Consider the following 27,551-nt stretch of genomic DNA (forward strand, 5'->3'; position numbering starts at 1 on the left):
TCATATAGTTTTGCGCTGGGTTAGCCAATGGAGTCATGGCCTTGGTGGCAGGCACAGAGTGTCTGGCTGGCCTGTTCTCCTTGGCTGGTCCTTGGAGCCCATTTTTTCACTGTCATTTTCTGATCCTAACAGTTCATCTTACACAGTAGATCATCAAGTGCCCTCTGTCACAAGGGCACAAAAAAAAATTGATTTAGATGCTACAGGGCTCCAGTCAAGGCAGATAAGCTAGCACTGTGTCATATTTCAAGTTACAGCAGCTCAGTACTTGGCACAAATGCAGCACAACTTTTTAGAAAGAGTTTAAGGCACAGAATCAGTTTTTCACTTGATTCCCAAGCATGACTGCCTTCTAAGCTTCACAGCTCATCTTTCCTGCAATGGCTTTAATTTTCCAACCTGATTTTGCTGCTGTAGAAGAGTTTTATACACTCTTGTATAGCTATAGTAAAAGTCTGAAGTACAAAAACAACACAGTGGGTGTTCCTCACTGTACCAGAAAGCAAGCAGGAGAAGAAAGTAATGGGGGTTTTCACCCTCCCAAAACACCATCGCAGTGCATGGTCTTGAGTGGATCACCTGTTAACCTTCTCTTGGCAGCCCCACCAGAGCATAAGCCATTCCATGCCCTGCAGCCCTGGAGAAGCCTTCCCCATATGCCATCCTCTGTGACCCCTTCTCCATCCTGGAGAATTGTGCAGGGGGCTCTCCCTGCCTGCCAAAACACAGTGTACACGTGCCTGATCTGAACCAACCTTGGACATGAATCCCCAAAGTGAAAACAAGGACTGCATGAACACAAAGGTCTAAGAAGGCTTCAGCTCATATCTCTGGAGAGAACCACTATGGCACCTGCAGGTGCAGCCTTCCCTCTTGTCCAGTGCAGCCAAAAGGGCCTCATCTTTATTAACATCTCTGGTGCACTGTGCCCAGCCCAGAGCAAGAACAATCCTAGGCCAGCAAGCTGGGCATGAAGTAGAAGGCTACTGTGGTTCTGGTCTATGGCATGGAGTAAAAAGTGTATAAAGATTATCTTCTTCATGAGCACCAGCTCTGTAAGGGCAAGACAGAGGAGAAGAAGGAGATACGGCATAAAGGGAAAGACAGTACTGACTCTTACCTCTACCCACCACCAAAGCCACTCTTGCAGCTTCCAGCAGTGAGCACAGAGGAGAAGGTGCAGGTAGCCAAGAAACCAGTGGGTTAATAAAAACACAGACGACAAAACCAGCAAAACAAATACGCTCTCAGAATCAGTTCTATAGAGGAACCAGATAGCACTAAATATACCTCCCATACAAAAAAACCCCACTGTTTCTTGCAATCTGATATGGTCCCACACCCTAATCTCTTCATACTTTCAATGCCTTAAAACAAAAAAGAAAAATAGCAAACCAGAAAAACAGCCACATCTGGGTGAACAGTACTCTTCCCAAATAAAAATTTCACTCTGAGGGTGAAATGAGATTAAAGGCAGATATTTTCCAGGAAGCTGAAGAATATCAGGCAAATATTTCACATAGAAACATTGCTTTAGGCTCTGTCACCAAGAACCAGAGTGAGAAAGTGAGGAAGTGCAAGAAAAACCTGATTCCTTTCTTGACTAATGTCAAGGTCATGCAAGGGCAATGGTGTCACGAAGTGCTCAGCAGATGCCTGCCCATGACCCCAGCAGAGCTGGTAACTGACCCAGACCAGGAATGTCAACAGTGCTTTACATGAACAAAACCGTCCTCGTGGGCTGACATGCCCTTGTGTCATATATGAAGGCCATTGACTTTGTTCTTATCACTTGCAACATCCATTTCAATGTGGCTGAAGGCAGGGTTGTCAGTTCCTTCGTCTGCCATGGTAAATGGTTTCCAGTTCAACACTTCCACTTTCTCTGGCTAAAAAACAAAAGAGAAAAGCCATGCTGTGAAGCAGAAGGAACAGTCTTCCTCTCTTTGATCTCTCTTTGGCCAGCAGAGTCAGGCCTGACATGCAGAGTGCCTTGCAGGAAAACAGAGCACAAATACTTACTCATTGCAGTAGAAGGTATTTTTCTAGGGGCATGGGAAGTTTTAATTGCATAAGGTACTAATTGTGTAAGATGTTCTTGTCACACAAAATGTTCTTGTCCTGCAAATTGTCTAAAGTGCTTTTGGGTGTGCAAAGTTCTAATTGCTGTTTTCATGTCTAGTGATATGTCACCACCAGGTCTTTGAGCTATTGACTCCCAACCCTTCATCCTTGCCCCATCTTTGACAGGAAGAGCAGATTAACATGCATCATTGTCACATTTCTGTTAAATATAATGAGATGTTGAGCTCTTCATGTGCAGAAAGTTGCTTAGTTAGCCCTGATTTTTTTATCTCATCAACTTTCTGCATTATTTGTGATGCCAACCACTTGTTATTCAGCTCTTAGCCATATAAGAGACAGATACTTGTTTCTGACTCCAGGCATAAAATAAGTATGGCTGTGGACATTAGCTTCCATGTGTGTGGTGGACTGTTTTGTTTTTTTCAAAAGACTTCAGGGATTAAATTCCCATACAGTGGAAACAGATGTTGGCCCATTAAAGACAGTGAATGACAGTAACTGGATAGTTGATCTCCAGTTCTGACATGGACAAACAGCATTACAATAGTATGGTAAAATATCCCTTTTTTCACACTGATGTTCTTATCCAGAAGCTGAAATACATAGGACCATACCAGAAAGAGTCGTCAGGATCGAGGAAAAACATTCTGCAAACTCGACCATCTTAAAGATATGATTATTGCCTGTACTGCAGCACTTGAAGAGCATTTAACAAAGCTGAGCTTGAATGTTCAGCTGATATTGATTGAAAAGTGATCTGTAGTTTAATTTAAAAAAACATAATTTCCTTGTATTCTCCCTTCTAAGGGATGTTATTACCCAATAATGTTTCCCCTTTTCTTTTTTGTTAGGGTGAGAGCTAGGAAACAGATGCACTGACTAGAAATGTCTTCCCTCAAACAGTAGCCAAAGTTACAAACAAATTCAGACCTTAGAGAACACATGTTCACAAACAAAGGAAGCTTTGCTGAATCCAAAGTGTGCCTTGGGGGAACTTCTCAGAGGCCAGTTAGGGAGTATTTTAGCAGAAACATGGAGAAAACTGTCCCTTTTCTCACTTGCTGCTCTGTTGTTGACTGAAGTTAAGCTGTGGCAAAACAGAGCTTCCTTGCCCATGGCAGCTGCCTTACTCCTACCTGCCTTGTGCTCTGGTACTGCCTTAAAGCAGGTAGTCCTATCATTCAGTATCAGGTGCTATTCATCCCAATTGGAAAAAGTAAGCCAGAACACTTGTTTGCCTTTGTCCCCAGGAGGAAAGATTGATTTAAATCAAAGATGCACAATTACACTTACTTGCTCAGTTTCAGACCGTGAGAAGTTGGACAGGAAATCTTCCTTGGTCAGCAGGAATTTACGATCTGTGTTCTGCTTTAGTCCTCCTACAAAACAAGCAGGTTTTAGTCGGCCAGCTTTACACGTGCAAACCATGTGTCAGACTCCAGCTGTGGGCACCAGGCCAGGCAAGCAGGACAGAGTCATGCAGCAAAAGCCTTCAAGCCATCACAGACCTTAGGGACCATTTCTTCATCCTGCACCTCTCAATATATAAAATGATCCCTCAAAGTCTATTTGAAATGCCTTAGCTATTTCTTAGTTTCCTAGACCCTCCTCAGATTTTCTATTTTGGAAAAAAAAAAAAGAATTTGGCAATCACCAGAAATGAATCCCATATAATGATGTCTGGGATGCCAGTCCAGGAGCTGTGGCACCAAGTGCTGCTCTAAACCCTGAACTCCAGTTCTCCGCTCCTTGTCAGCGAGACTCCTGTCTCCAAACTCACCAGCAATTTTTATAGTGAATTACTTAACGGCACCCCCAAGGTGGGGGGATGAGGGTTAATGGGATGTTTGGGTATTTTTAAGGCATGGAAGGTTACCTGTTCTTGGGAAGGAAACAAAAGAGATGCAGGTGCTGGGAATTAGCTCTCCTTGCCACCTGATGCTTAAATGGGATCTTGCTCCACAAGAAGCATGGTGACACTATGGTTGGGTTAACTCTTTTGTGCTTCTGTTTCTTGGGCTGAATAGTTCTCATCTGGATTTAGTGAGTTGTCTGGTTTTCATCCTTAGTTTTATGACCTGTAGGTAACCTGATCCCTACCTGGTAAAAAGCAAAATTTGGCTACAAGCATCACTATAGCAGTGGGAAGAGCAAGTGCTTGAAAGCAAGTGGGGAGCAAATCTAAAAACTGAGACGGAAAAGAGTAGAAAAGCAGAAATGTAACTTGTGCTTATTAGTTGTAAGGCACAGGGAAATTAATGGAAGTGAATTTGTCTACTGAGTTTGGAGTTTCATAGTCCTGGAGTGGTTGTAGATCAGTCAAAAAATTTGAGATCTAACGGCCTCAAAGATGAGGGCTGTTACATGAATCTGGCTGGGGATACCAGGTAAAGCTGTGAGAACAGCTGGTTTTTTGCTGTTTCTGCCATGCATGAGGTAAATGACAAATGTACTTTGCATCTGACCTGGATGCAAGAGTAGTGAGGCCATAGGCTGGTACTGAACTCCCCAGTCTTACCCATGGCATGCTGCTGTTTCCCTTTTTGCAGAAGTTCTGGGAAAGAGAAGGAAGCTAAAATAGCCATGCAGAAGATCTGCAGCTCTTAGGCATGTTCTTGAGGAATGCGGTGAAAAGCATGCACTCTGTGGATGCAGGCAACAGCCCTTGAGTGCTCTGAACTCACTGAAAGTAAAACTGCTTTTGTTCTCTGGAAGCATGGGTGTATAGCCTTGCTTGGAGTTGTTGCCATGTTCAGGGACAGCTCTTAAACCTCTAGCCTCTGCAGGCATCTAATATAACAGGAAAGACAGACATCGTTTTTTTTTTTCTTTTTTTGTCCCTTAGGTTTAAAAATATACTGAAACTTCTTTCTCTTTAGAGACTTGTAGTAACTTTTGCTGTGAGCAAAGACCAGGAGTGGGATGCAGAAGTGCTGAGGGGAGGAAATTAGATGTAGGATGGTAACCTTTACACAGGGTTTGCAATAGGTTACTGGCACTTGCTGTGGCAGTGACAGCTCTCAGGACATCTTAGTTTGAAAGAGATCTTAAGACACATTCAATCACAGCTCTGGAACTAGTACCTGTTAGGAGGCTGATAATTATTCCCACAACTACTGTGACAAGTGTCCCAATCGTGCTGAAGTAGAGATAAGACAAAGAATACCAGTTGTCTGCCAGGGCAGGCCTGAAATAAAGCAGAAAAAGTGTTAATCTCTCCTTTCTTGTTCCAAACAACTTGAAAATGTCTGTTTCCAGACAGTGTATAAATACAGAGATACTTTTCAACCAAGTGACCTGGTAATCTTGAGCTACCTCCATACAATATACATGCAGTGAAAATTTGTTCCAAAATTTGCAGAACAGGTTCCTTTGTAAGAGACGAGGCTAGTCAGTACAGTGAGGCAATGCATGAGACAGAGCAGGTAAAACAGGACAGTCCTGTCTCTGCTATGAATCTAGTGCAAAGCCGAACACTCCAGTTAGCTGGATGAAGGGATTAGTTTCTTTAGCAAGGGTGATGTTATTTGAAGGAAGGGACACAAAAAAAACCAACAAGGAAATCAACCCCACACAGCTCTAAACAGCCAGAAACAATAGAGGAACTGTCTTCACACCTTATTTTGTTCTTCCTGACTGTGCTCTGTGTCAACAGGTGCTTCCCCACAGCCAGGAGCAATGCTGGAGGGCTCATGTGACAGGTGTGGTATATGAAACCGGATGTTGGGCACCCAGGTGTGTGTCAGGGTATCTCTTGATTGTACAATGCTCTAAGGTGTAAGGATTTGGAAACCCTAGAAATATGTTTTTTCAGTTTTTTCCTGTTCCTGCTGTTCCCTATACTGTATGATCATCCAGAGTAAGACATTTGGTAGTTGCAGAGCAGAGGAAATCCCTTATATTGTGCCCATTCTGAATGTACTGAATAGAACTATTCTGCACAAAGTTGCTGTAGGTAGAGCTGGTAACTGGCATTTTGCCCTTTAACTGCCAACTACTTTAATTCATGTGACAGACTGTGGAAGTTAACCCAGTAACTATAAATGATATCTTTGTTTAAAACTGTGGTCCACAGTAAGGCATGCCCAAGCCTTTGAACTCAAATATTGAACTGAAGCTTTTCAGATCAATAAGAAGATTCACTTTGACTTCTGTTCTGGGATAACTCAGACAAACTTTAGTCCGATAGGAAAACTGCTGCATCTCCAACAGTGTGGTAGGTAAACCAGAAAAGGATGGTTATAATAACCCAAATACAGATGTTTGTGTTGCTTAAAAAAACCACATGCTTTGTTGAACTGCACCTGATGAACTCATATACCTTTCTGCACCTGGTGTGCTGAAAACCGTTGTTAATGGAATTTCTGTTGATGTTATATTTCCTGAGGATATATTACAGCCTGCAGTCGAGAGATAGAGTGGCTTGGTCCTCTCTGGAAGTGGAGGATAAATCTGAGATCCAATTCCAACCCAAAGTGAAATAGTGAAGCCACTGACAAGACCCACAAATGCCCCCTGCAAAACAAAAAGTGAAACTTGAATTTACATGAAAAGCAAAAGGTATCTGAAAGAAACAACAACTAGATGAGTAAGAAATAGTCAAGATAATCTAACCTGTAGTTTCCATAGCAGAAATGAAATATACAGTTGGGAAGTGCTGGGGAGTTTACTTCATTTCCCTTTGGGGAAATACAATGTTTCCTCACAGGTCTCTTTTTATTTGGCCGGTAGATCTTTACAATCAAAGGATAACTTTGGCCTGCATGGTATATGGGAAAATCCTGCTTTATTTGAGGCCCTCCTTGAACAAACACAGAAGCACTTTTTCAATTTCCTCATGTGACTTGTTTTAGCAAAAAGTCTCTCCTACATCAGGGGTAAGTGGGGTTTTGGCTGACAGCTAGTAAATTTTTTATTTTTTTACTTTAGTATATATATATAAAATATGCAACTGTAAAGAGGTGAAGATCAGTGATTAGTAAACCTGGCAGAATTACTATTTAGTAATCCTGCCAGACTAACCCATGGACCATATTAACAAAGTTTGTCAAATCCTTTTTTTGATGGAAAAGTTTTTTCCTCTGGAAATGAAAATCTTACAATACTGAAGCACTCTGAGAATACCCCAATTTGGTCTGCAAGTGCTTAGACCCCATTTTCCTGGCTTGACTCCCTTTTGCTCAGACAGGCCAGCATTCTCTGAGCCTACTGGTTGTTCAGCTATATCTCAAGATGCGTTGTCCCTGCTTCCAAAACCGGTTTTAAGAAATCCTTGTCAAAGTTTCATTTTTATTCAGATTATTTTCCCCCGTCTGGACATGTAAATCTCTTCATGGGATGAAAATTCAAGTTCCTATACAGCTCTGTTCGTCATTTCCTTAGGATAAGGAAGAAAGGAAGCAAGGAGACATGTCCTCATGGAAAGTATCAAAGACATCTCCCTTGCTGCCCAACATCAAATTATTGGTGGAAAAGGGGGAAGGAGATGCCCAAAATTATCAATAAATTTTGGATGAACAGGTCTTTAAATTTCTACTTACAATTCCATTTGCAAAGGAGCAGAGGATTCCCAAGGCAAACAGTCCTAAAAGGGGACCACCAACCATGCCAAAAATGCTGAGCGCTGCCTGAGGAAGGAAGAAAGTCTGCTATCAGATGCTGTGCAAGGAAGGTAAAGCCTCCAAAGTGGCATAAGAGAAGATGTTGAGAAAGAAATTATGTGACTTTTTAAAGTGGTGTGTACTCAACTGCCAGGATTTGATATATGGATGCTTAAAACAGGCTGAGCCATGGGCAGTTTCACATCAGTACCCAAAAAAGAATAAAAACTAATCTCATAATGGTATCCAGCAATTATTTTCTTACATAATTTATTCTGGGTCATTCAACATGGGCTTGAAAAAGCTGTATGACACCTACCTGCAACAAGGCTCCCAGAAGAGATGCCAGTGCAGCCATAGCAATGCAGACTCCACCATAAAACAGGCCTGTGTGTGAAAGGCAGAACAATGTGTAAATCTGCCAAAGTTTGAAAATCACTACGGGAAAAGTTTCCGTGGCCCCAGCATCTCCCAAATAAATGTGCTAACACCTGGAGTTTTTCTAAGAGAGCCTGAATTGGCCAAAAGGTCAGGTTTCTGTTTACATTAAGAAGAGACCATGCGAACTTGACAAAATCCTCTTTCTGTGTATTACTAAAGATTAGTTAATAAATGTCAGCCATATGGATTAGTCATAGTGGCAATAACCCACTTATTGTTCATATTTCTCAACTAATCTCCTGTGTCCTTGTCCTTATTTTGAGGGAACAATTTTCACTTCTCAGTCAAAAGTCTGGAGAGGAAAGGAGTAAATGCAGATCACTGGGAGCTGGCACAGTGACAGAGAACATCCCAGGTCACCAGGACATAGTATCTCTTTCCAGGAGCCGTAACACTGGCTTACTTGTTTTTTCACCTCCGCCCCTGATGAGTTTCACTGCTCCAGCAAGAGGTTAATCTCACTCATTGCAATGTGTCAGGCAACTCATGATACGACAAACAACAATTTTGGCATAAGCATTGTTTGCAACGTTTAAGAAACTTCTCTTGGGTGAAAATATTTAATACTTGTTACCCTCCCACCAGTCTGCTGTGCTTACTGGTATGGGCCATGACACCATGTTGGGACTGAGGTATTCCCATGTTTACTACAAACACTTTCTTTGGCTACACCTGCAGCTGGTCACGGACAGTACAAGTGGCAGACATGGCAATTGCACTTCACAGATTTAAACCATCTGCTCAGCCTAGTTCTGATTCTCTTTTGAGTTACATTAAGCAGAAGAGCTAAACAGAGTGACAATCTGAGAGTATGTCAGAGAAGATGTGAAATTTCTTGTTCTCTGGAGTATTTTTGGGACACAATGCTACAGCTTGCATATCAATTCAAAATATTTGTTACAGAACAGCTTCCTTTGCTTCTCATTTTTGACAGACGAAAGAAAAATAGAAGGTGTTTAAGTCAGAGATATTTGGCTTTGTAGAATTGCGAATCAACACTTAACACAGAAGCAGTGCATCTTTCCTTATTAAAGATCAAACAGGATAGTTTCCTTTTTTCCTTAAACTCATTTGTCCCCCATTTGTGTAAAACCTACTCAGCTCATCTTATGTCCCCAAAATGTTGTACCAACGTAGTCCCACTGGTGTGAATGACTTACTCCTGACATACACTGTCATAAGCAAGATCTGAATCAAGCCCTCGCTTCATAATAAAAGCAGAAAAAATGTTTTCCAGACATACTCATCCCCATGGAAATCCATGACAGCTTCTTTTCAGAGAGCGATTTGAAGTAGGGCTTAATGAGGTCTTCAACAGTCACAGCAGCCAGAGCATTGATGCTGGAGGACACCGTACTACAGAAGGCAAGATTTATACAATATTTTATATCTTAGAAGCTGAAATAGTAGATAACAGGTTACTGGCACAGAGAAACTGCCACTGTCTAGAACAGTGTCAGAAAACTAATGCAACAGCTGCATTGGTTGAAATAACTTATTATTCCAGGTGATGCACTTAACAGCTTAGAAAAATTGTTTAAAATAATTATTCTTGGTGAAGACAAGGAATATACTGATGAAAAGTTGGGCTGGGCCTGAGAACTGAATAGACATATCTATTACATGTGGCCAGGTTGTAAACACTACTGGTATAAATGATACCTTCACAAATGACCTACAGTATATATCTGGGTAGGTAAAATTCCCACATCACTAATTACTTTTAATGCACTCTCAGAGGAGGATTCAGATAATCTAATTATGGTCACCTAAAAATTAGGCATCTAGTCCAAACTGAACTACTGCAGGCTCCCTGTGGGGTCAGAGAAACCAGCACTCCTAAGGCACAAACCAGGTGATCCTTTGTCTATGTGAACCTTGCTCTTGCAAGCCACCAGCTTTTCTTCAGCATGTGAAAACAAGTATTTTGGCTTTTCCCTTTATTTATGTAGCTACAAGTATTCAGAACAAAAAAAAAACCTTATTCTGGTGTCACATTCATAAGTTTCTTAATTTCTATCTGCTTACTATTGTTCAGAGCCTTCCTTGAGAGAGATAATGTTCCTTAAAGATACTCCTTGGGAAAGCTGAACAAAAAACTCCCCAGTATGGGACAGAAGGGTATCAGTCTGTCTCCTATAGTAAAAATACACAGTGATACATAGTGATTGTTGTTTCATCAGATTCATTCAAGACAACTGGAGGCCCAGGAACTCTTGTAAAGAAGTCTCTAAAGATCAGAGGTGAGAAATGGCTTTGAAATTATGCAGCTTTGAAACTGGAAAATTAAAGATGAGCAATAGGAAATTTCTCCAACTGTAGCTATTTGGTGTAACCACCCATTTATAATACTCAAAAATTCCTATAGCAGAGGGGCTCTAAAAGCACAGAGAAGGATCTGTTAGTGTTTTTTACATCACATGTGGCTAGCTGTTTCTTCATGTTTTTAGTAGGGAACTCCAAACAGCTTTGTGTCCTAGGACCCATATCTGGGAAACTATGGAGTTTTAAGCTGCATCATCATAGAGGTTATAGTGCTTTTTTTAAAGAATAGAAATTAGCTAGACAAAGAAACAAGTACACAAGTTTTAGTATAAATGCAACTTTAGCTCCAACAAAAAAAAAGTAAAAAAAAGATTGTAGTTTATTATTTTAGATTATTAAATTACCTTAATGTCCCACTGTAGGCACTAGCCACAAAAAGCCCTGGCACTCCTGGAAAATCATGCAGGATATCCAGCACTAGGTATGGCATTAGCTGAAAAATTCAGATTAAGAAATATTACCATCTTGCCCTAATTTTTCATCTTATCACTGTATTGGTTTTTTACAGCCTTCTCACTGGCATTCTGTCCAGCTGATCTAATTTTTAATGTCCTATCTTGCTCTATTTATTGGTTTTCTACAGAGAAAACCAATCCTTAAATGCCCACTAGAGATACAGAGAGTCTGTTGAGACCCATAGCTGGGGTGCCATCCCATCAGGACCTTGCTGTCCAGTGACAATGGTATAGGAAGCTAGGGCTGGGCACCAGGTAGTCTGTACTGTACATCATTCTCTTGGGGGGGTTGGGTGCCACAGATGCTTTTTCTGCTGTTGACTCCACAAAAAGGGGTTTATATACAGTCCAATAACCTCAGATATTGGTACCTGAGATCAATTTCCTTATTGGAAACTGTGTGCTATTTTTTGACATTTGCAAGAGCTGAGTGCTGAAAAGAGAGAGGAATTTTAAGATTTTCTTCCTATGAACCATTTTTTTTTCCACAGACAAGTTGATATTTTTAGTATCTTGCTTTCAGCTTCTACCAAAGGAATTTGACTGACAGGAGCAACTTCATTTCCTTCTGGTTTCCACCTTGGCTCTTATTTTATTCTACCCTTAAAGACCAAGTGGTCCTGCCTCAGATCCTCCATTGTCTGTGTTCTTCTCCTGGCTTTCCAGCTACTGTCCATTGGAGCACTATTCAGAGCCTGTGATTATCTTAGGCTTAAACATACAAATAAAACTCATTTGATTGCCTTGGGCCCTGACTCTGGCCAGTCCATGGGCTGCCAGAACTCTTGTCCCTCAGGTAAACATGCTGCTCAAGGTCTATTTAGGGAGAGGTCACCATCGTGGTGAGGTGGTTTCTCTGCAGCACAGTTTGATTGCCCATCTCTCCTCCAGAGGGAAGGATTCACCATCACTAGCAAAGAACTGCCTGCTGAGAGCCTTCCTCCAGGTGTGCGCTTTGGGAACAAGTATGTTCTTAATCTGAAAAGGATTTTGCCTTCATCAGCCCAGAGGAATTTAGATGGCACAAAGCAGCTCACCAGACCCCGCAGTCACTCACAAGGGCACTGCTGCTCTCTTCCCCTCACTTCTCTTCAAAGCAGTTTCGTACAATGCTGGCCCTCCTGAACCAATTTTGGGTGAAAAACCCACACATTTGCAGGGGTGGGTGGACTGAGCGCTCTCCACTTTGCAGCTCTCCTTGCTGCTCACCTTACCAAGTGCTGAGAGACTTGCAGCTCCAGGATGGCTGGGAAATGCAGAGATTAACCAGTGCCAAGGATGGGTCTGCTGCTTTCTCCAGGTTATTCCCTCACACTGTGGTCTCAGCCTGACACAGGACTCCAGCATGTCACTACTTCCAACCCCCTGACTCTTGAACAGCGTTTGTCTGGTTATTATGGCTGCAGAGGAAGGATACCTTCTCACCACCTTCCCCCGGAATGTGGGGCCCTACCTGGTCGAGTGCTGACACCTGATTGGCCGTCCATGGGTCACAGTCTTTGTAGATGGAGTAGAGGGCCAGCCCACACAGCGTGGCACAGACCAGGATCGCCCAGAGTCCCACCAGGTTGATGTAGAGGGACCTGCACCAACACACATGGAAACACCATGTTACAGCTCAACATCCCACAGAAGGACCCTGCCAGGGCCAAGCAAGAAAGTGACCGTGCCTGCACTGAGGAGACCCCCTAGTCAGTGATTGCCTGACGGCAAGGGAGTCACCGTATGACTCCCAGCATTTCACCTGGAGAGAGACCACATTTCTAAATGTACAAATGTCACTTCTGCTTTTGGTGTCACAGTCTGAGCACTTGTCCCCTGACAATGGAGATGGTGGGAGCGATCCCCACACTTCATTATGTGTACAAGTTGTATATTGCAGGCAGCAGGTCAGAGGATGCTCTTTCCCCCATGCCACACCCCTTGACAAACCCAAAGCAGATTTGTAAGGCAGGGTGCCCCAGATCCAAGTGTGGAGTACCTGATAGCACCAGCATTCTTTTGCCTCTGGAGCTGTAGTATCATGCTTACGCAATGCTGGAGTTGTCCTTGTAAAGCTACAAATCTCCCATTTCCTCCTGAGACAATCTCTGTGGGAATCAGCAATGAGAAACTGGGACCTGGGACCTGGTCTGGAGCTGCCTCTGGCTGCCACTTCCAGAGAACAGGGATTTATCAACAAGGTCAAGGCTTCCCCTTTAGTACCAGAAAGTCCATCACCTCCCCACGTCCTGATGTGAGCTTCAGCTTCAGCTAATGGTGAGACCAGAAATGTGTTTTCGTCAGGCATTAATGCTGCCTTTGCCACACAACAGGCAGCTTCTACTGGCAGTAAAAAACACATTGTTCTCCTTGCTCAGCGAGGGCTTTTGCTAAGAGATCTAAGTCTCTGATTTTCTCAAACGTTTCTAAGCTCTTGATGTGATGTCACAAAATTCTTGGTATCTCCAGGGTCACAAAGTTCTTCTCACCTACAGTGGTCAGTTCAAGCAAACATACCCACTGGGAGCTAGACCTTGAAAAACAGTGTTCCTTTCCAGCAGTTGCCTCCTGGTTATCTGTGTATCACTGATAGTGATATAACTTCCTGACAGATCACATACCCTGGACCTGTGCCAATTGGTAAGACTTCCTCTGAGAGGACCTTTGGTTTCTGTGCAATGCTTCAGGAGGCCTTCTATTGCTTTTGGTTCCCAGGAAGCTAAGGGGCAACAGCCTTTGTATTTCTGTAGCAGACCAGCAGGATTAATGAAGAAGTAAACCTAACTTTATAGGCCTTGTTAGACATTGAAATGGACATTTTCAGAAAGGCATAATGTGGATTAACTCATTGAACTATCAGTTTTATACAATAGAAAAGTTATTGGCAAGCACAATGCAAACTCTTAAAAAAAGACCTATATAAATAAAAGCTGATTTACACATAGTAGGGGAAACTCTGCATTTTTGCCTTGTATTTGCAATTAGGGGTGGTCTAAACACAGAACCAAGAGAACTTTAAATTTCTCTCTAAACTAATTTAGTAAAAACGAAGCAGTCCTCTTCTCATAGAAGCTTATATATTGATTGGATGTCTTGCATCCATTTAGCTGAAGCTGTTCCTGCACTGGCATAATCTATGCTGATATACAACACCCAGAAACTGATTTAGCACAAAATTTAACCAATGAGTAAAATCAATCCAACTTTTTGAACAGATGTAATAGAATAATTAGCCTAGAGCCTGTAGTAAAGATTAGAAAGTCAAGAGAAACACCTGGAAGCAAAATAAATTGTTTGTCTTATTTTTAAGCAATTCTTGTTTCTGAACTGCATCAGTGCTTGACAGAGAGCTGGGTTTTTTTGTTCTGATTTACATCCCAGCTCATGGTACACCCTGTGACTAAGCACTGGAGAACAAAAATTGTAGCACTGTCAGAGGAAGGTGTTTCCACTAATTCTGCATGAGTAACATGGGGTGGAGTTTGGGTGAAGTAGGCATTGTGACTGCAGAAGGCTTGTTTTCAACTGTTTGTTTCAGTCTGGCTCTAAGACCTTAGCACTGAAATATGCCAGCTGATGACCTTGAAAGGGAAGTAGAGAAAAACATGTTGGTATCCCATATTTTTCTGACAGTGTAGCTTTCCTGCTCTGAGTGCCTCTTGTCATTCAGATATAAGCATTATGTTCAATTTGCCTAGTGATTGTTTGAAGATGACAGAATGTGCTCCTACCTACTGGTGTTTCTTGAATGGGGTGAAATACTTTCCCAATGCCTGAGAAAATTCCTGTTCTTGTGCCACTGTTAAAGGCCTTCCCAAAACCTGCAAGTTGGGATCTGTGAAGGAATAATTTTCTGAGCTCTGATATGTTACTGTGCTGTCTTAAAAAGGCTTACAGTAAATGGCATGGGGGTACAAAGCCCTATTACTTTGATCTGATGACATTTTGCATTTCTGTGTACAGATTAAATGGCAATAAGAGGTACAGGCCAACGACATGACCTGCCAGATGTGTTTAATTACATTTGCAAATAAACTAGATAGTCATCACAGAATAGCAGTGTTTATAGTTGTGACAAGCTGCAACTATTATGCAAAATCATTTCTCCATGCAGAGGAAATATCTTGCACAAGTGAGGCACAAGCAGGATGCAGTGGAGTCCAACCACCCATGACAACAGGACAGGGCTCTACTGATTAAGGCTCCACAATAACTAATATGAGAGCTATAAATTCCATCCCACCTTCTACAAAACCAGATAGCTTCCAGCCCTGGCCAAAGCTGCTGCAACAGCTCAGAAAATCTACCCTGAGGCTGCCATGGTGTCAGATTCCTTTTGGTCACACTCTGCTTCTGGGACTCTCTGGAGGTGTCTCTGCTTGGAAAGAGGGTAGGAAGGGTGCAAGAGAGGGGCACAGCCCTAAGTGGAGCAGGTGCTGGGAAGAACAGCCTGACTGGCACACAAATCTGGCACAATGTACGTGTCTGTTCTCCTATACGCAATTATTCCAGGGAGAGTTACACATGTGGGATGTGCCTCCTGCCTCTGCAGTGCTGAGAACCTAGAACCCAGCCACGTGCCAGAGACTGCAGAGAAGCGATGCGGCGCGTTGGAGATGTGGCAAGGAAGGCTGGAGATGTGCCTAATAATGAGCACCAGTTCATTCCTGTCTGCAGCACAAATGGCTGAAAAGCAGATTTCCTTTACTGATATAACCAAAATATTTCAGTTGTAAATGGTGTGTAATTTTGTGGGTATTTTGCTAACTTTATGAAGTGAAAGCCTTCATAATGCTTCTTCTCTGTGTGTCACTGTACCATAGAATGATAGAATGTATAAGGACGATGGTTATGATGTGTGCTTGTATATTTCTTCTATAAATGAACTTTGTGAGATCACTAGTAATTCTTAAATCTTGAGCTGTTAACTAACGGAATGATACTAAAGAGAAAGGTAAGATAATAGAGCTAGTAAATATACTCCATTCTAGAGTAAAGGCTCATCAGAAATGCTGGCATTCAAGGAAAACAGAACCCTCTGCCAGATTCCACAGTTAATTCCTCAAAAAAATATGTCATGATTATTATGAACATAAAATACACGATTCCTCAGCAATTTTATCACTGAACAAGGCATTTCTGGATTTTCTCACACCGATATTCATTGTTAGGGAAAATTTTTTTAGTCCTTCCTTATGCAAAATCCCCACGCAATGATTTAGGTTTAGTAGAGCAGCAATTCAAGATACCGTCTTGATAAGACTTCAGCACAAGTACTATAATATTTGGTCTTTAGGTTGCACATAAACCTATTGCAGCTATTTCTGTGTGAGAATACTGGCACAGTGAAACATTCAGGCACAAAGTTCAGCGGTACAGCAATCACATGTAATTCATATACCAGTACTTATACAGGTACAAATTTCTTCTACCTGGTCCACAAAAAAGAAGGCAACAGTTGTTACCCTTTATAAATGCAATTTATATAGACAAAATACCCCTACATTTCTTCTAAAAAAATATCTCTTACAAGGAACAGCCACTGCTAAATTCAGACAGTTACTTCAGACAGACTTACAATTTTGCGTGGAATCTGTTTTTGCAAGCAATGTATCTCTGGACTTGAGACTGGTTAACCCCGTATATGCTAGTCCATGTGAAAGTCCCACCTATAACAATCGTCCAGAAGGTGTGCCTTTGCAAAGGATTGGGATTAAAGCTACAATGAGAGGAAAAAGAGAAAACAAATTCAGAATATGAAAGTCTTTTTAACCTTTTAACCTTTATGCTTAGAAGAAATGATTTCTCCGTGCTTGTTCTCATACAGACTTTCTTAATTTGGCCAGATTTTGGACATTAAGTTACTCTAACTTTACGTGAAGTCACAGAAAGCAAATTTTAAAACTCAAGAGCTGATATCCTGAGCCAATGAAACACTCTGCACTGTCCAAAGGTGAAGTTGGAGAGATTTATTTCCCTATAGACTACAGTCTTATGTAAAGTTGTATGATGCCTGTGATGGTTGTGATGAAATGATGCTGCAGTAAAAAGTGTAATATGGCTGCTTATCTAGAGGGACATCAGTCTAACACCAGTATAAAGGTGTGTTTACAATCCCAGCCTTTGTGGACAGAGCCTCTATAAAACATTCTGCTGGTTTAGCTCTAAGTAAATAGCAGATTTTAGGTGGCCATAAACAATTATTATTTTTAAGCCACTAATTTAAATTATATTCATCTTGGTGAATATTGTAGTTTTATTTCACATATTACATGCCTTTATTCCTTTTCTTTTTCCATCCATGAACTCTGTGATTGGGAGAAGAATCAATGCAGTACAATCACTGCAAATGAGCCAAACAGATTGAAATAAATTACAGTTCACAAGAAGAAAAAAATACCCACAGATAAATTACTTACTGAAGAATTTGGTGAAGAATTTTACAGAACAACCTGATTAATATTGTGACTTGACAGACAAAGGACAAATCACAATACTTGTCATACTAAACTTTCACTAATACCACTGGGTGAAGGTTCTCAGAAGAATCTTATATTCATCAAAGGTACAATAACTTTTTTACTTAAAATGGTCCTTGATTCAACATAGTCAGACTGAATATTCTTGCATTTGTAAAGTGATACTTTTAGGCTATGACTACTTACAAAAAGGGAGGCTAAATTACTGTTAAAACTACTTTTATTTTTTCTTTCGAGGAAAAGAAGAACATTTCTCTTTTTCAGATTAGGCAAAAACTATTATTTTCCCATTTGTTTTGGTCCAGTCGCTGAAATGCCAAATCAGCTGTTTGCAAATTGTAATTATAAATACAACTGTCCTCTCCTATTCACTGTTCTCTTTCAGTGGAATCCCAAATGTATCCTTAAAACACCTACTTGACAAAGTAAAAACGTTTTTCTCTTTCCAGGATTTTGCATGGTGTAAAACCTAAAAAATATCCCTAAAACTAGGTAAGCTTGTTTAAAAATATACATAAACTGGGTCACAACTTCTGCCTTCCTCCTCCTTCAGTAGCAGTTTAATTTCACAGTCAGTCACATGAGCTCTATTTGTAGGAAGAGAGAGGCACATCCTCTGCAAGTACAAACTCACTCCCAGAAGTTTAATCTTCCTCCATGGTAGGAATCATTTACAATGCGTCCAATTCCCTCCTGAACCACCACAGCTCGTATAATCACAGATGAAAATCCAGCAACCATGATTCCAACCTGGAAAACGTCTGTCCACACCACTGCCTTCAGACCACCCTGCAAGAGCAAAAGCATGTATCAGGTACAACAAGGCAGCAGCACTCTTGCTTTGCACTCTCAACTAACAGAAACATTACCATCTGAATTATGCATAACAGATGAATTTCATCTTCTTCTTTAATAGAACTAATTCTGTACTTGTGTCTTTAAGAATTGCACTCTGGAACCTACTCAGGACATCCTGGCCCTTTTTTGAAGTGCTCTGGAATTTACTTTGGCTATACACATAGTTTAATCCAGTATTTCCTGTGCCACATAACCTTATTCAGAAATTTGTTTCAAAAAATAAATTTTCAGACAGTGCTCATCTTACTTCTATACAGTACCACTAACTCCAGAAGGTATACCGTTTATCTGAATAAAAATAAACATCATTTAGTCCAACACAGACAAATAAATTTGTCACTGAGGTTCCTTTTCATCATTTCTAGACACTTGATCAATTAACACTAAATTAAAGACCAATCTGTTCATGTGGCACGCTATTTTCAGTGGCTCTATTCAATAACACACAAGACTGTTACAATTGCATTGAGAAGGTGTTTGAAAAATTGCACAGCAAAACCCTACTAGATCAGAAGAAAAATCACAGGAGGATTTTTAGAAAGGGAAATCTACCTTTTTTTGCTATTCTTTCAGCAACAACAGAAGTTTGAATGTATCATAACAGAAAAGATTTGAGTTGCATAGTGGCTGCCTATGCATATGGTCCTGTAGCTACATCTGTAAAATGTAATTCCATGGAGTAACCTGATTATTAGGCTACTTTTAATAAATTCCATATTTGATGTGAGTGGTGAAAGGAACAGATTTTTCTCAGGTAGGGGCCCACATACCAGTGTGCAGTAGAATGTGCAGACCACGCCAGTTGCCACCACTGCACCCCACAAGTCAAAGCCAGTGACTGAAAGAGAGGGAAATGGCATCAGTGTGAATGAGGCATTGGGGACAAAACATTGAAGGTCAATTATTGAAAAAAGCTAGAAATAAGTTAAATGCAAAAGTAGGAGGTACAAACAGCAATGAAAAATTTAGTGTGTCTAAACCAAGGGATTCATCCTAACCAGTTCTAAAACTGAAACAGTTTAGTTACAGATTTGGACACTGCTAAAAAGTTGAGATTTATTTCAGGATCTAGGAAGCTATTTGCCTTTAATGTGAGTGCTGCCGAACAACACATCCAATATGTCCCAGCTCAGGATGGTTTTTAAATGCATGTCCTTCCTTGAAACACCTGTGTAGTTGCTACCCAGCCCTTGGGCAGGGATATAAGCAAGTAAACAGAATGGGGGTTCTGCACAGAGACAAGGTTGTTCAAGCATTGTCTGGAAGAAATGCATCAGAGTAAAAGCCTTTCTTTTATTCTTCCTTCTCTCAAGGATCATATGTTTCTGCCAGACACGCTGTCACTGCCCCAGCAAGGCATGCTCACCTGCTGCCAGGCAGGGCATGAGGGGGCTCCCTGACAGACAGCTCAGGCTAATGAGAAACACTGAAACAAAACTAGTAAAAAACGTAAGTTACTCTAATTAGGAGCCAGCTAAGTCATAGCTTGGTTTAGTATGTATCTGCAAGGCAAATATAAATATCAAAGCCACAAAACCTGTGGGACTTAACACACTGGGGGAAACCAGTACAGAGAGTGTTGGGTTTTTTCTTCCTTTTTGTTCAATGAACAGGGCAAAAAAAAACATTCTATGAGGAAAAAAACTGTGACTTGATTCTAGCCAAAATGATTCATTTTTTATTTGCATTTTGTTATTCCCTTTTCTTGCCAAATGAACAAATTAATGGTGTCAGATTAAAAGTTGAATTTGGCTCCATATAAAAGCTTTTGCCCTTTTAGAAATCAATGTGGCTCATTTTCAAATCAAAGAGTCATTGTGAAGTAGAAAATGGAAATATTTCACTTTGTAAATATCACAATAAACATCTTAACAGTCTCTTTGCTGTTGATTTGGTTTTCCTGGAAAAAGGACAGACCACATCAAACCATTCCAGGCAGCCCAAAATCATATTTACAGAACTTTTGCCTTGCTCTCATCTTGATGAACAGCACTTAACCAGGGGAATTAAATTTGTCTTTAGTGCCTGCATTGCCTTCAAAATTTACTTAAGTCTTCTCAACTTCTCTGAATAAGCCATTATTTACAGGTATTGCACCAGAGGTAGAGTAAATGAGAGCCAGTATTTCCATAAATCTCTTCTGTAATTCCTTACAGGTAGGATTAAGGGACTAGGATTACAGAGTTCCCATTAAAAGACTTCACAGTCAACCCTTAAGCTATATTTTTAGGTGTTGCATTACCAAAAAACCCCCACCAAACCAGTATTATATGCAGCAGAAATTATATCAGTAGAGGATATAATTGCAGTGTACTCATCTTACCTTGATTTAGTGCTAAAGCTGGAGCATAAATGACAATGCCAGTGTATAAAGTCTAGAATGGGAGAAAAAAAGGAAAGATCAAAAGAAATGTAAATTCCTGGAAAGGTGATAGCTTTCTGACATGATTTCTTTTCAAGTATCTATGTAGTCTATGTTTCCTAGTTCACAACTGTTGGCAAATAATTCCAGTTAGAAGACAAATGTCTGAGGCTAATAAGCTCTGCAGCCTCACAGCCTAGTGTTCTTAAAATGAATACCAAGGACTCCTAAATACAAAATCCATCTTCATCTTCTCCTGAATTTTATAATTAACTAATTTTATTCCTTTAAAACTGCAAAGGAAACAAGAGCAAAAGGAAGTCAATGAGGTTTACACATGGTTTGTCAAAGAATCTATTACTATCATTTCCTCAGTTTTGAGATCAATATGCCTCTCAGTATATAGCTATAATTCATGTGACTAAGAGCACAAAATATTACATTAGTTGGTCATTACAGATAGCGTTACAAGGAATTATATAACCTTCATCATGTAAAATGAAGCCACATGTGATTATATTCTCAACCACAGTAAAAATACAGAAAAACCAAGGAGCTAACTCCATCTACTTTTGTGGGCACAATGGGATTCATACACTGATATCCTCTACAATTTCTTTGTATATGGTTTTAAATCCTGTTTGCTTTTTTATCACTGGTAATACTGCCACAAGTTCAGCTGTGACAAGAGTCAGGAGAATACAGCCTGCAACGTGCTGATGACTTCTGTGAAGGTCAGTGGTCTTGATTCAAAGCATCTAGATCAGTGATAGGTCGTGAGCTGACATGCATCAGTTTTCCATGGCTGGACTCAGAATTCTGACTTTCTGATTTACAGGGATGGGATTTGGGCATGGAAAAACAGCAGAATCAGATGTCATCCAGGATTCACCAGCTTCTGCCCTTCCTGCAAGTGTCCACCCTAGGCACAGGTGGCAAACCAGAGCAGGATTGCTAACCACTGAATTACTTGCCATGGCTTTTGAGCAGATCAAATGCAGTCCCGGAGGTGGAGCTCTACCACATGGCCAGTGGCTATGCTGGGAACAGAGCCAAGAGGTAACGGGAGTGAGCAGTTCTCTAGCTTTATGAGGAAAATAGTATGGAGAAGCTGCTTCACCCAGCCTAACCTAATTGCCCTGAGCCCCTGCTGCACACCTGCTACAGGCACATGCCAGAAAGGATAGGGGAGACATTGGGGAAATAGTTATTCCTATCTGTGTGCTACTCCCTGCCACTGTGTGTGCATGCTTATTTCTCTCAGTGCCATGAGTCCTCTCTAGATTTTCATATATAGCTTGTATGACAAGAAAAGCTGCCAGTCCTGACTAGTCCCTGTCAAGTATCTCCTCAGAACTACCTGCATCACTTCCCAGCCAGCTCCTGACACCTGTCTAGCCCAGACAATGTTTGACTTGCTGTCCATACAGTGACTGTCAGCGTGCGCTGCTGAAACACAGAATCATAGAATGGTTTGTGTGGGAATGGTCCTTTAAAGACCATCTAGGCCAGCACCGCTGCCATGGACAGGCACACTTTCCACTAGATCAAATTGCTCAGAGCCCCATCCAGCCTGATTTTGAACACTTCCAGAGAGGGGCCATTGCACTTCTTCTCCAGGCTACCTGGTCCAGTATCCCGCTACCCTTGTTGCAAAAAACTTCTTTATAACCTCTCTAAATCTACTCTCTTTCAGTTTAGAACTATTATCCCTTGTCCAGTCACTACAGGTAAAAAGTCTCTCTCCACCTTTCTCATAAGCCCCCTTTGAAAGGCTGCAATAAGGTCTCTCCACAGCCTTCTCTTCTCCAGGTTGAACAATTAATCCCAACTTTCTCAGCCTTTCTTCACAGGAGAGGTGTTCCACACCCCAGACCATTTTTGTGGTCATCCTCTGGACCCTCTCCAAGAGGTCCATGTCTTTCTTGTGCTGGGGACCCCACAGGTAGATGCAGTATTTCAGGTGGGGTCTCACAAGAGTAGAGCAGACAGAGAGAATCACCTCCTTTAACCTGCTGGCAACACTTCTTTTGGTGAAGGATAAAATTGGCTTTCTGGGCTGTGACCAGACTTCCTGGCTCATGTCAAATTTTTCATCCACCGGTATCTCCAAGTTCTCCTCTGCAAGGCTGCTCCCAATCAGCTCATCCCTCAATCTGTACTGATATTTGTAATTGCCCCAATCCATGTGCAGGACCTTGCACACGGGTTTATTGAACTTTATGGGGCCATTCCTCAAGCCTGTCAAAGTCCCTCTGGATGTCATCTCTTCTCTTTAGCGAATCAGCTGCACCACTGAGCATGGTGTCATCCACAAACTTGCTGAGAGTGAACTCATTCTCACTATCTATGTCATTAATGAAGGTATTAAACAGTATTGGTTCCAGTACATACTGGAACTCATTACTGGTTCCCATCAGAATATTTAGCTGTTGACTGCAATGCTTTGGATGTAATCATCAAGCCAATTCTTTTTCCTTCTAATAGTCCATCAGTCAAACTCGTATCTCTTCAAGCCTGTTAATTCAAGGGATTCAGCTTGAGAACTTGTGGCTTTCTCATACACAGCGTAAGTGCCAGAAGCTTTGAAACATCAGAAATTAAAATTTGTCACGACTCTGACTGCATTTTTGTGTAAATTTAAATAGGACTGCTACAATCTTTCTGCTTCTTCAGTAGGTTTCTTTTGGTTGTATTATTATATATCCTTTTCTTCTTTAAAGAACAGAACAGAAGAGTTAAAATTGCACCATTAAGATCTTGGGAGGTTTTCTTTCCTCACTATTATTTAATTTATTCAAGTTAAATTGTAAGTGCTTGGCAGAGAAAGACACATACAGATCTTTGGTTAATTTCCTTGAGCATGTATTTAAGTTGCATAGAATTATTTTTCTCATCTTTGCAAGCAAAGACTGTGCTTAGCTTTTCTAACTTACGCAACTGTGATGTCTTCATATTTGCTGGTGAAACAGTGTCAGGTTTCACACATGCTAGCACTCTACTTTTACCATGAGCTTGTGTGTCTGTAAGAGCCAGCTAAGCAGCACTGCTCAAATAAGTAATGAGCACTGCATTGGGAACCATCTTACTGGTGCAAGTGTGATTGCCCTGTAACTTCTGGTGTGCCTTAAAAAATACAAAAATGGACAAAAAGAAGCATGTAACTTAAAAAACTTTCTGACTGCATAGTCATCTTTACTTTGAATTACCCCAAAAGTCCACTTCAAAATTGTGAAAAGAACACATTTTTGTTCTGGTGCATCTGACACATGCTCACTTACATTTAAAAGCTGTGGTCCCGTACTGCCTCCTTGAAAGGGCCAGATATAGCAAACTGTACCAACAATAATTTCAGAGATTGCTTTAGTTTAACATTCCCCAGGGCAGTAATTTTCTACTTATCAGTTTGCAGACACCTAAGGTTTCTCCAGGGGTGGTGGTGGTGGTGCAAACCCTTGTGCAGTAAGTAAATGACAGCTCCTGACAGCCTGTTTTGTCACCTTTCGCTGACCCTTGAGAATTAGTCAGACTTCGAGAATCTGCACACCAGAGGATGAAAACTGATGCTTGTAGATAATTGGGGCACATAGACATTTTGAACTCATTGTGGGTTTCTCCAGTAGGCAAGCGAATGACTGCTCTTCACACTGCTATCCTGTAGTGAAGGGTCGCTCGTCTCTTGGCGTGGTGCTGATTCAAGTGACTGCTGTGGGTATTCAGCAGTGCCCATGGAGACTCAAGAGGCAGGTAGCCCAGCATCCTCTCCCCACCTCATTGCTGTGGAGCAGAAGGAGCTTTGTTTCTCCTGCTCCCAGCCACCCAAGCACTGTGGTAACCTCACCAGCTGCTCAGAGAAAACAGCCAGTTACACTCAACCAAATAATTCCGGTGGCTCCAAGGACCATAGAACAGCTTTGAAGTTTACTTGCCGTTTGTATTATGAAAAGGATCGTTCCACATAGGCGTAGATACTTATTAAATCGAAGTTCTAAATACTGCAAAAAAGAAGAACAAACAAATACTGAAATTTGGCACTATTGATACAACTAGAATGAAATCATGAGTAATACAGAGTGTTGTTTTTACATTTTCATGAATGGCCAAAACTCCTAGAGTCCCCTTGTTTGATATCTCTTTCAACTTGGTTTGATATTTCTTTACAGACCACACCACTGGGTAATAACACACAAGCAAGTGAAGTAGACATAAGCTAGTCACTATATAAGGGAATTTACAGAAAAGACTAGGACATATCACAGAATCATTGAAAGGGACAAAGATACACAAGAATCATCAAGTCCAACTCTTGACTCTGCACAGGGAAACCTGAAAGTTGACAATGACATGTCAGCCAAAAAATAGAATCCACTAATGTTGTGAAATCAGAGAGAGAAAGAAAACTTTGTGACTATTCCTATGTCTTAGTCAGTTTGGAAATTCTGCCATTATATGTGTCCATCTGAACTGCTGTGAGAGAGGGCAGATTTTCAGTGGTCAGCAGCTTCTTCCCATGTTAACCTCACCTTCTGCACTGCCCAAGGCAGCCTGCCATATTCTACTGGTAAGTCAACATTTAGCCTTTTGCGAAACAGGAGCCGTCATTTTTCTACCAAGCCTGGAATAGCACAACCTCTAAGTGAGTTTGTCATGCTGCAGAACAGATTTCTTACTACCATCTGTACTAACAACTATCTTGGTGTGTGGTTGTACAAAAGAGATCTCATTCGCCTGATGAATCTGTTCAATCAACACAAATAAACACTGAAGCACCTCAAAGTGCTCCCTCACGAACTGAGCATTTAAAATGTGATCTGTGAGCATGCCCACACAAGGAAGCAGTCTTGAACCCCTGGACAGACACAAAAGGTTGTTAAAAATCTGAACTCTGCCCACAAATAGAAGATGTATCTTTTATAGGTGCATTACTCTGATTCAACGCTGAGATAATCAGTGAGTTTCCAGTCATGATCATAAGCCTTTACTTAAAAGAACCCTATTTAAGTATCATCATGACAGTCCAAAGATTAGTAGTTTAAAATACACTGGAAGACACCAGAGATTTCTGTTGGTGAATTCTTATCTAAATGTACTGACAGAAATCTTGTTTTCAACCTCCAGTGCTGCAATTCCTCTCTTTAGTGTAATAAAGTGCTAAAGACCAAAGTAGCCAGTCAAGGACTTTCACCTGCACCAATGCTCCTTTCCCAAAGTCCTCTGCAAAAAGAGCAGTTTGCTCCCAAATCTGCAGCTAGGAACCATCTCCATGCAGGAAGATAAACAGGTTGTACGGACATTCTGAATCAGAAGAAAGCACTGACCAGATGCTTCCCCGCCCCAAAACTGCCAGACTCTGTGACTGTCCCACTACCCCAGATGTCTGCGTGCTGATGGCTATAGCTTTAATGTACACACTGGGCTGAAGACCAGCTCAGCCTTATTTTGGTGAAAGTAAGAAAACTTTTACAGACACAGAGCACTTGCTGACCTCCTTGTCTAGTCATGATGGAGAAGACATTCAGTAGTGTAAACAGCCTCAGGTGACAAGGAGTCTCTTCAAAATCTCTAGGAACAGCACAAATATGTACTCTGCCAAAGGGGGACTTTTGTGGTTGCACCTAAGCTTAAGAACCAATCTGAAGAGAGTGTGATATGATAAGAGAACTCTGGTTCCTATAGTAGATGCTTTTGTGCTCTGGTTTTGCTATATTAATTACAGATGATTAATGACATGTCACCATCCAAGCTGCATTAGGATTAATCCACCTACTGAACTGAGTATCTGGTGTGAGGAAACCAATCTGGTATGACACACAGCTCCTGAGCTAAGGCAGCAGGGTTGAACATCACCAGTCTGCAGAGACAGTGTGGGCAGGCTTGGGGACAGAGAGGGTTACAGCCTGCTCTCAGGAGTGTGGTGATGTAGAACAGCCCAGAGTGCAGGGAATCTGGGGGAAGAAAAAATGGAGAGCAGACATGTAGAAAGCAGGCACAAGAAACCCCCCAGCTCCCTAAAAGCTGGGGAGAGATTCTTTCCACTCCACCTTACCTCATAGGTGCTGGTAATGCCCAGCTTGTAGAAGACGGGCAGGAAGATCTCGGCACTGCATAGCACCACCAGGCCGTAGGTGATGGCAAAGATGCAGAAGATGGCACCATAGCGATAGATCTCAGCAGGGGTGCCCAGCACCGTGACGGCTGACATGAAGCTGGCAGTGAGGGAGAGTGCAACCGGGAGGGCAGTCATGCTGCGGCCTGCCATGAGGAAGTCCTTTGATGTCTTCTGCCCCCCTCCCACGAAGGCATAGTAGACACCAATGATGGCTGAGATGAGCAGCATGGCCGCGAAAACCACATAGTCCCAGACAGTGAAGCGGCCCATTCTACTGGAAGAACTCACCCTTGGAACCAAGGATCTTCCCCAAAATCAGAGGGGCTGCTGCTGCCCCCGCAGGGCTGGCACGGGGTGGCCTAAGCAGGAGGAAGCAGATGGGGACGGCCCCCGGGGAGGTGTCCCCCGCGGGGACTGGGGCAGGTGCGGAGCGGTGACACCAGCGGGACAGAAGCAAAAAGGTGCGGTGCGCTGTTCGCCGCCGGGACAGGCGCAGCGCGGTGCGGTGTTCCCGCCGGCACAGGCGCAGCGCGGTGCGGTGTTCCCGCCGGGACAGGGGCGGTGCGGAGCGGTGTTCCCGCCGGGACAGGTGCGCTGCGGTGCGGTGTTCCCGCCGGGACAGGTGCGCTGCGGAGCGCTCCGCGCAGGTCCCCGCCGCGTGTCCCCGGGGACCGGGAGCGGGCCGTGCCGGGTGCGACTGCCAGAGCCGGGACGGCGGGCGGGCCTTATACGGTCCCAGTGCCCGCTCCTCCCCGCGGCGCTGAGCGCCCCTGCGGAGCGAGAAGGGGCGGCGATCCTGGGCCCGGGCTGCCCGCCCCGCGCCTCCGGGCTGCCCGCCCCGCGCCTCCGGGCTGC

General features: G+C 42.2%; 1 protein-coding gene across 1 annotated transcript; it reads right to left on the bottom strand.

Moving 5' to 3' along the window:
• Positions 1-390: 390 nt before the first annotated feature.
• On the bottom strand, positions 391-27,410 carry SLC5A8 (solute carrier family 5 member 8). Its single transcript, XM_042026841.1, has 15 exons — positions 26,634-27,410; positions 24,517-24,582; positions 20,549-20,600; positions 18,996-19,063; positions 18,002-18,156; positions 16,467-16,607; positions 12,360-12,489; positions 10,796-10,884; positions 9,370-9,482; positions 8,005-8,072; positions 7,626-7,712; positions 6,407-6,600; positions 5,169-5,272; positions 3,379-3,464; positions 391-1,889 (listed from the first exon to the last, which is right to left on the bottom strand). Exons 1-15 carry the CDS (start codon positions 26,964-26,966, stop codon positions 1,758-1,760), a joined length of 1,818 nt encoding a protein of 605 aa, XP_041882775.1. The 5' UTR covers positions 26,967-27,410; the 3' UTR covers positions 391-1,757.
• Between the last annotated feature and the right edge of the window lie 141 nt (positions 27,411-27,551).

This window comes from Corvus kubaryi, unplaced genomic scaffold, assembly GCF_017639235.1.
Source record: "Corvus kubaryi isolate FWS band 111438036 unplaced genomic scaffold, C.kubaryi_AGA036_p1.0 129, whole genome shotgun sequence".
NCBI lineage: Eukaryota > Metazoa > Chordata > Aves > Passeriformes > Corvidae > Corvus > Corvus kubaryi.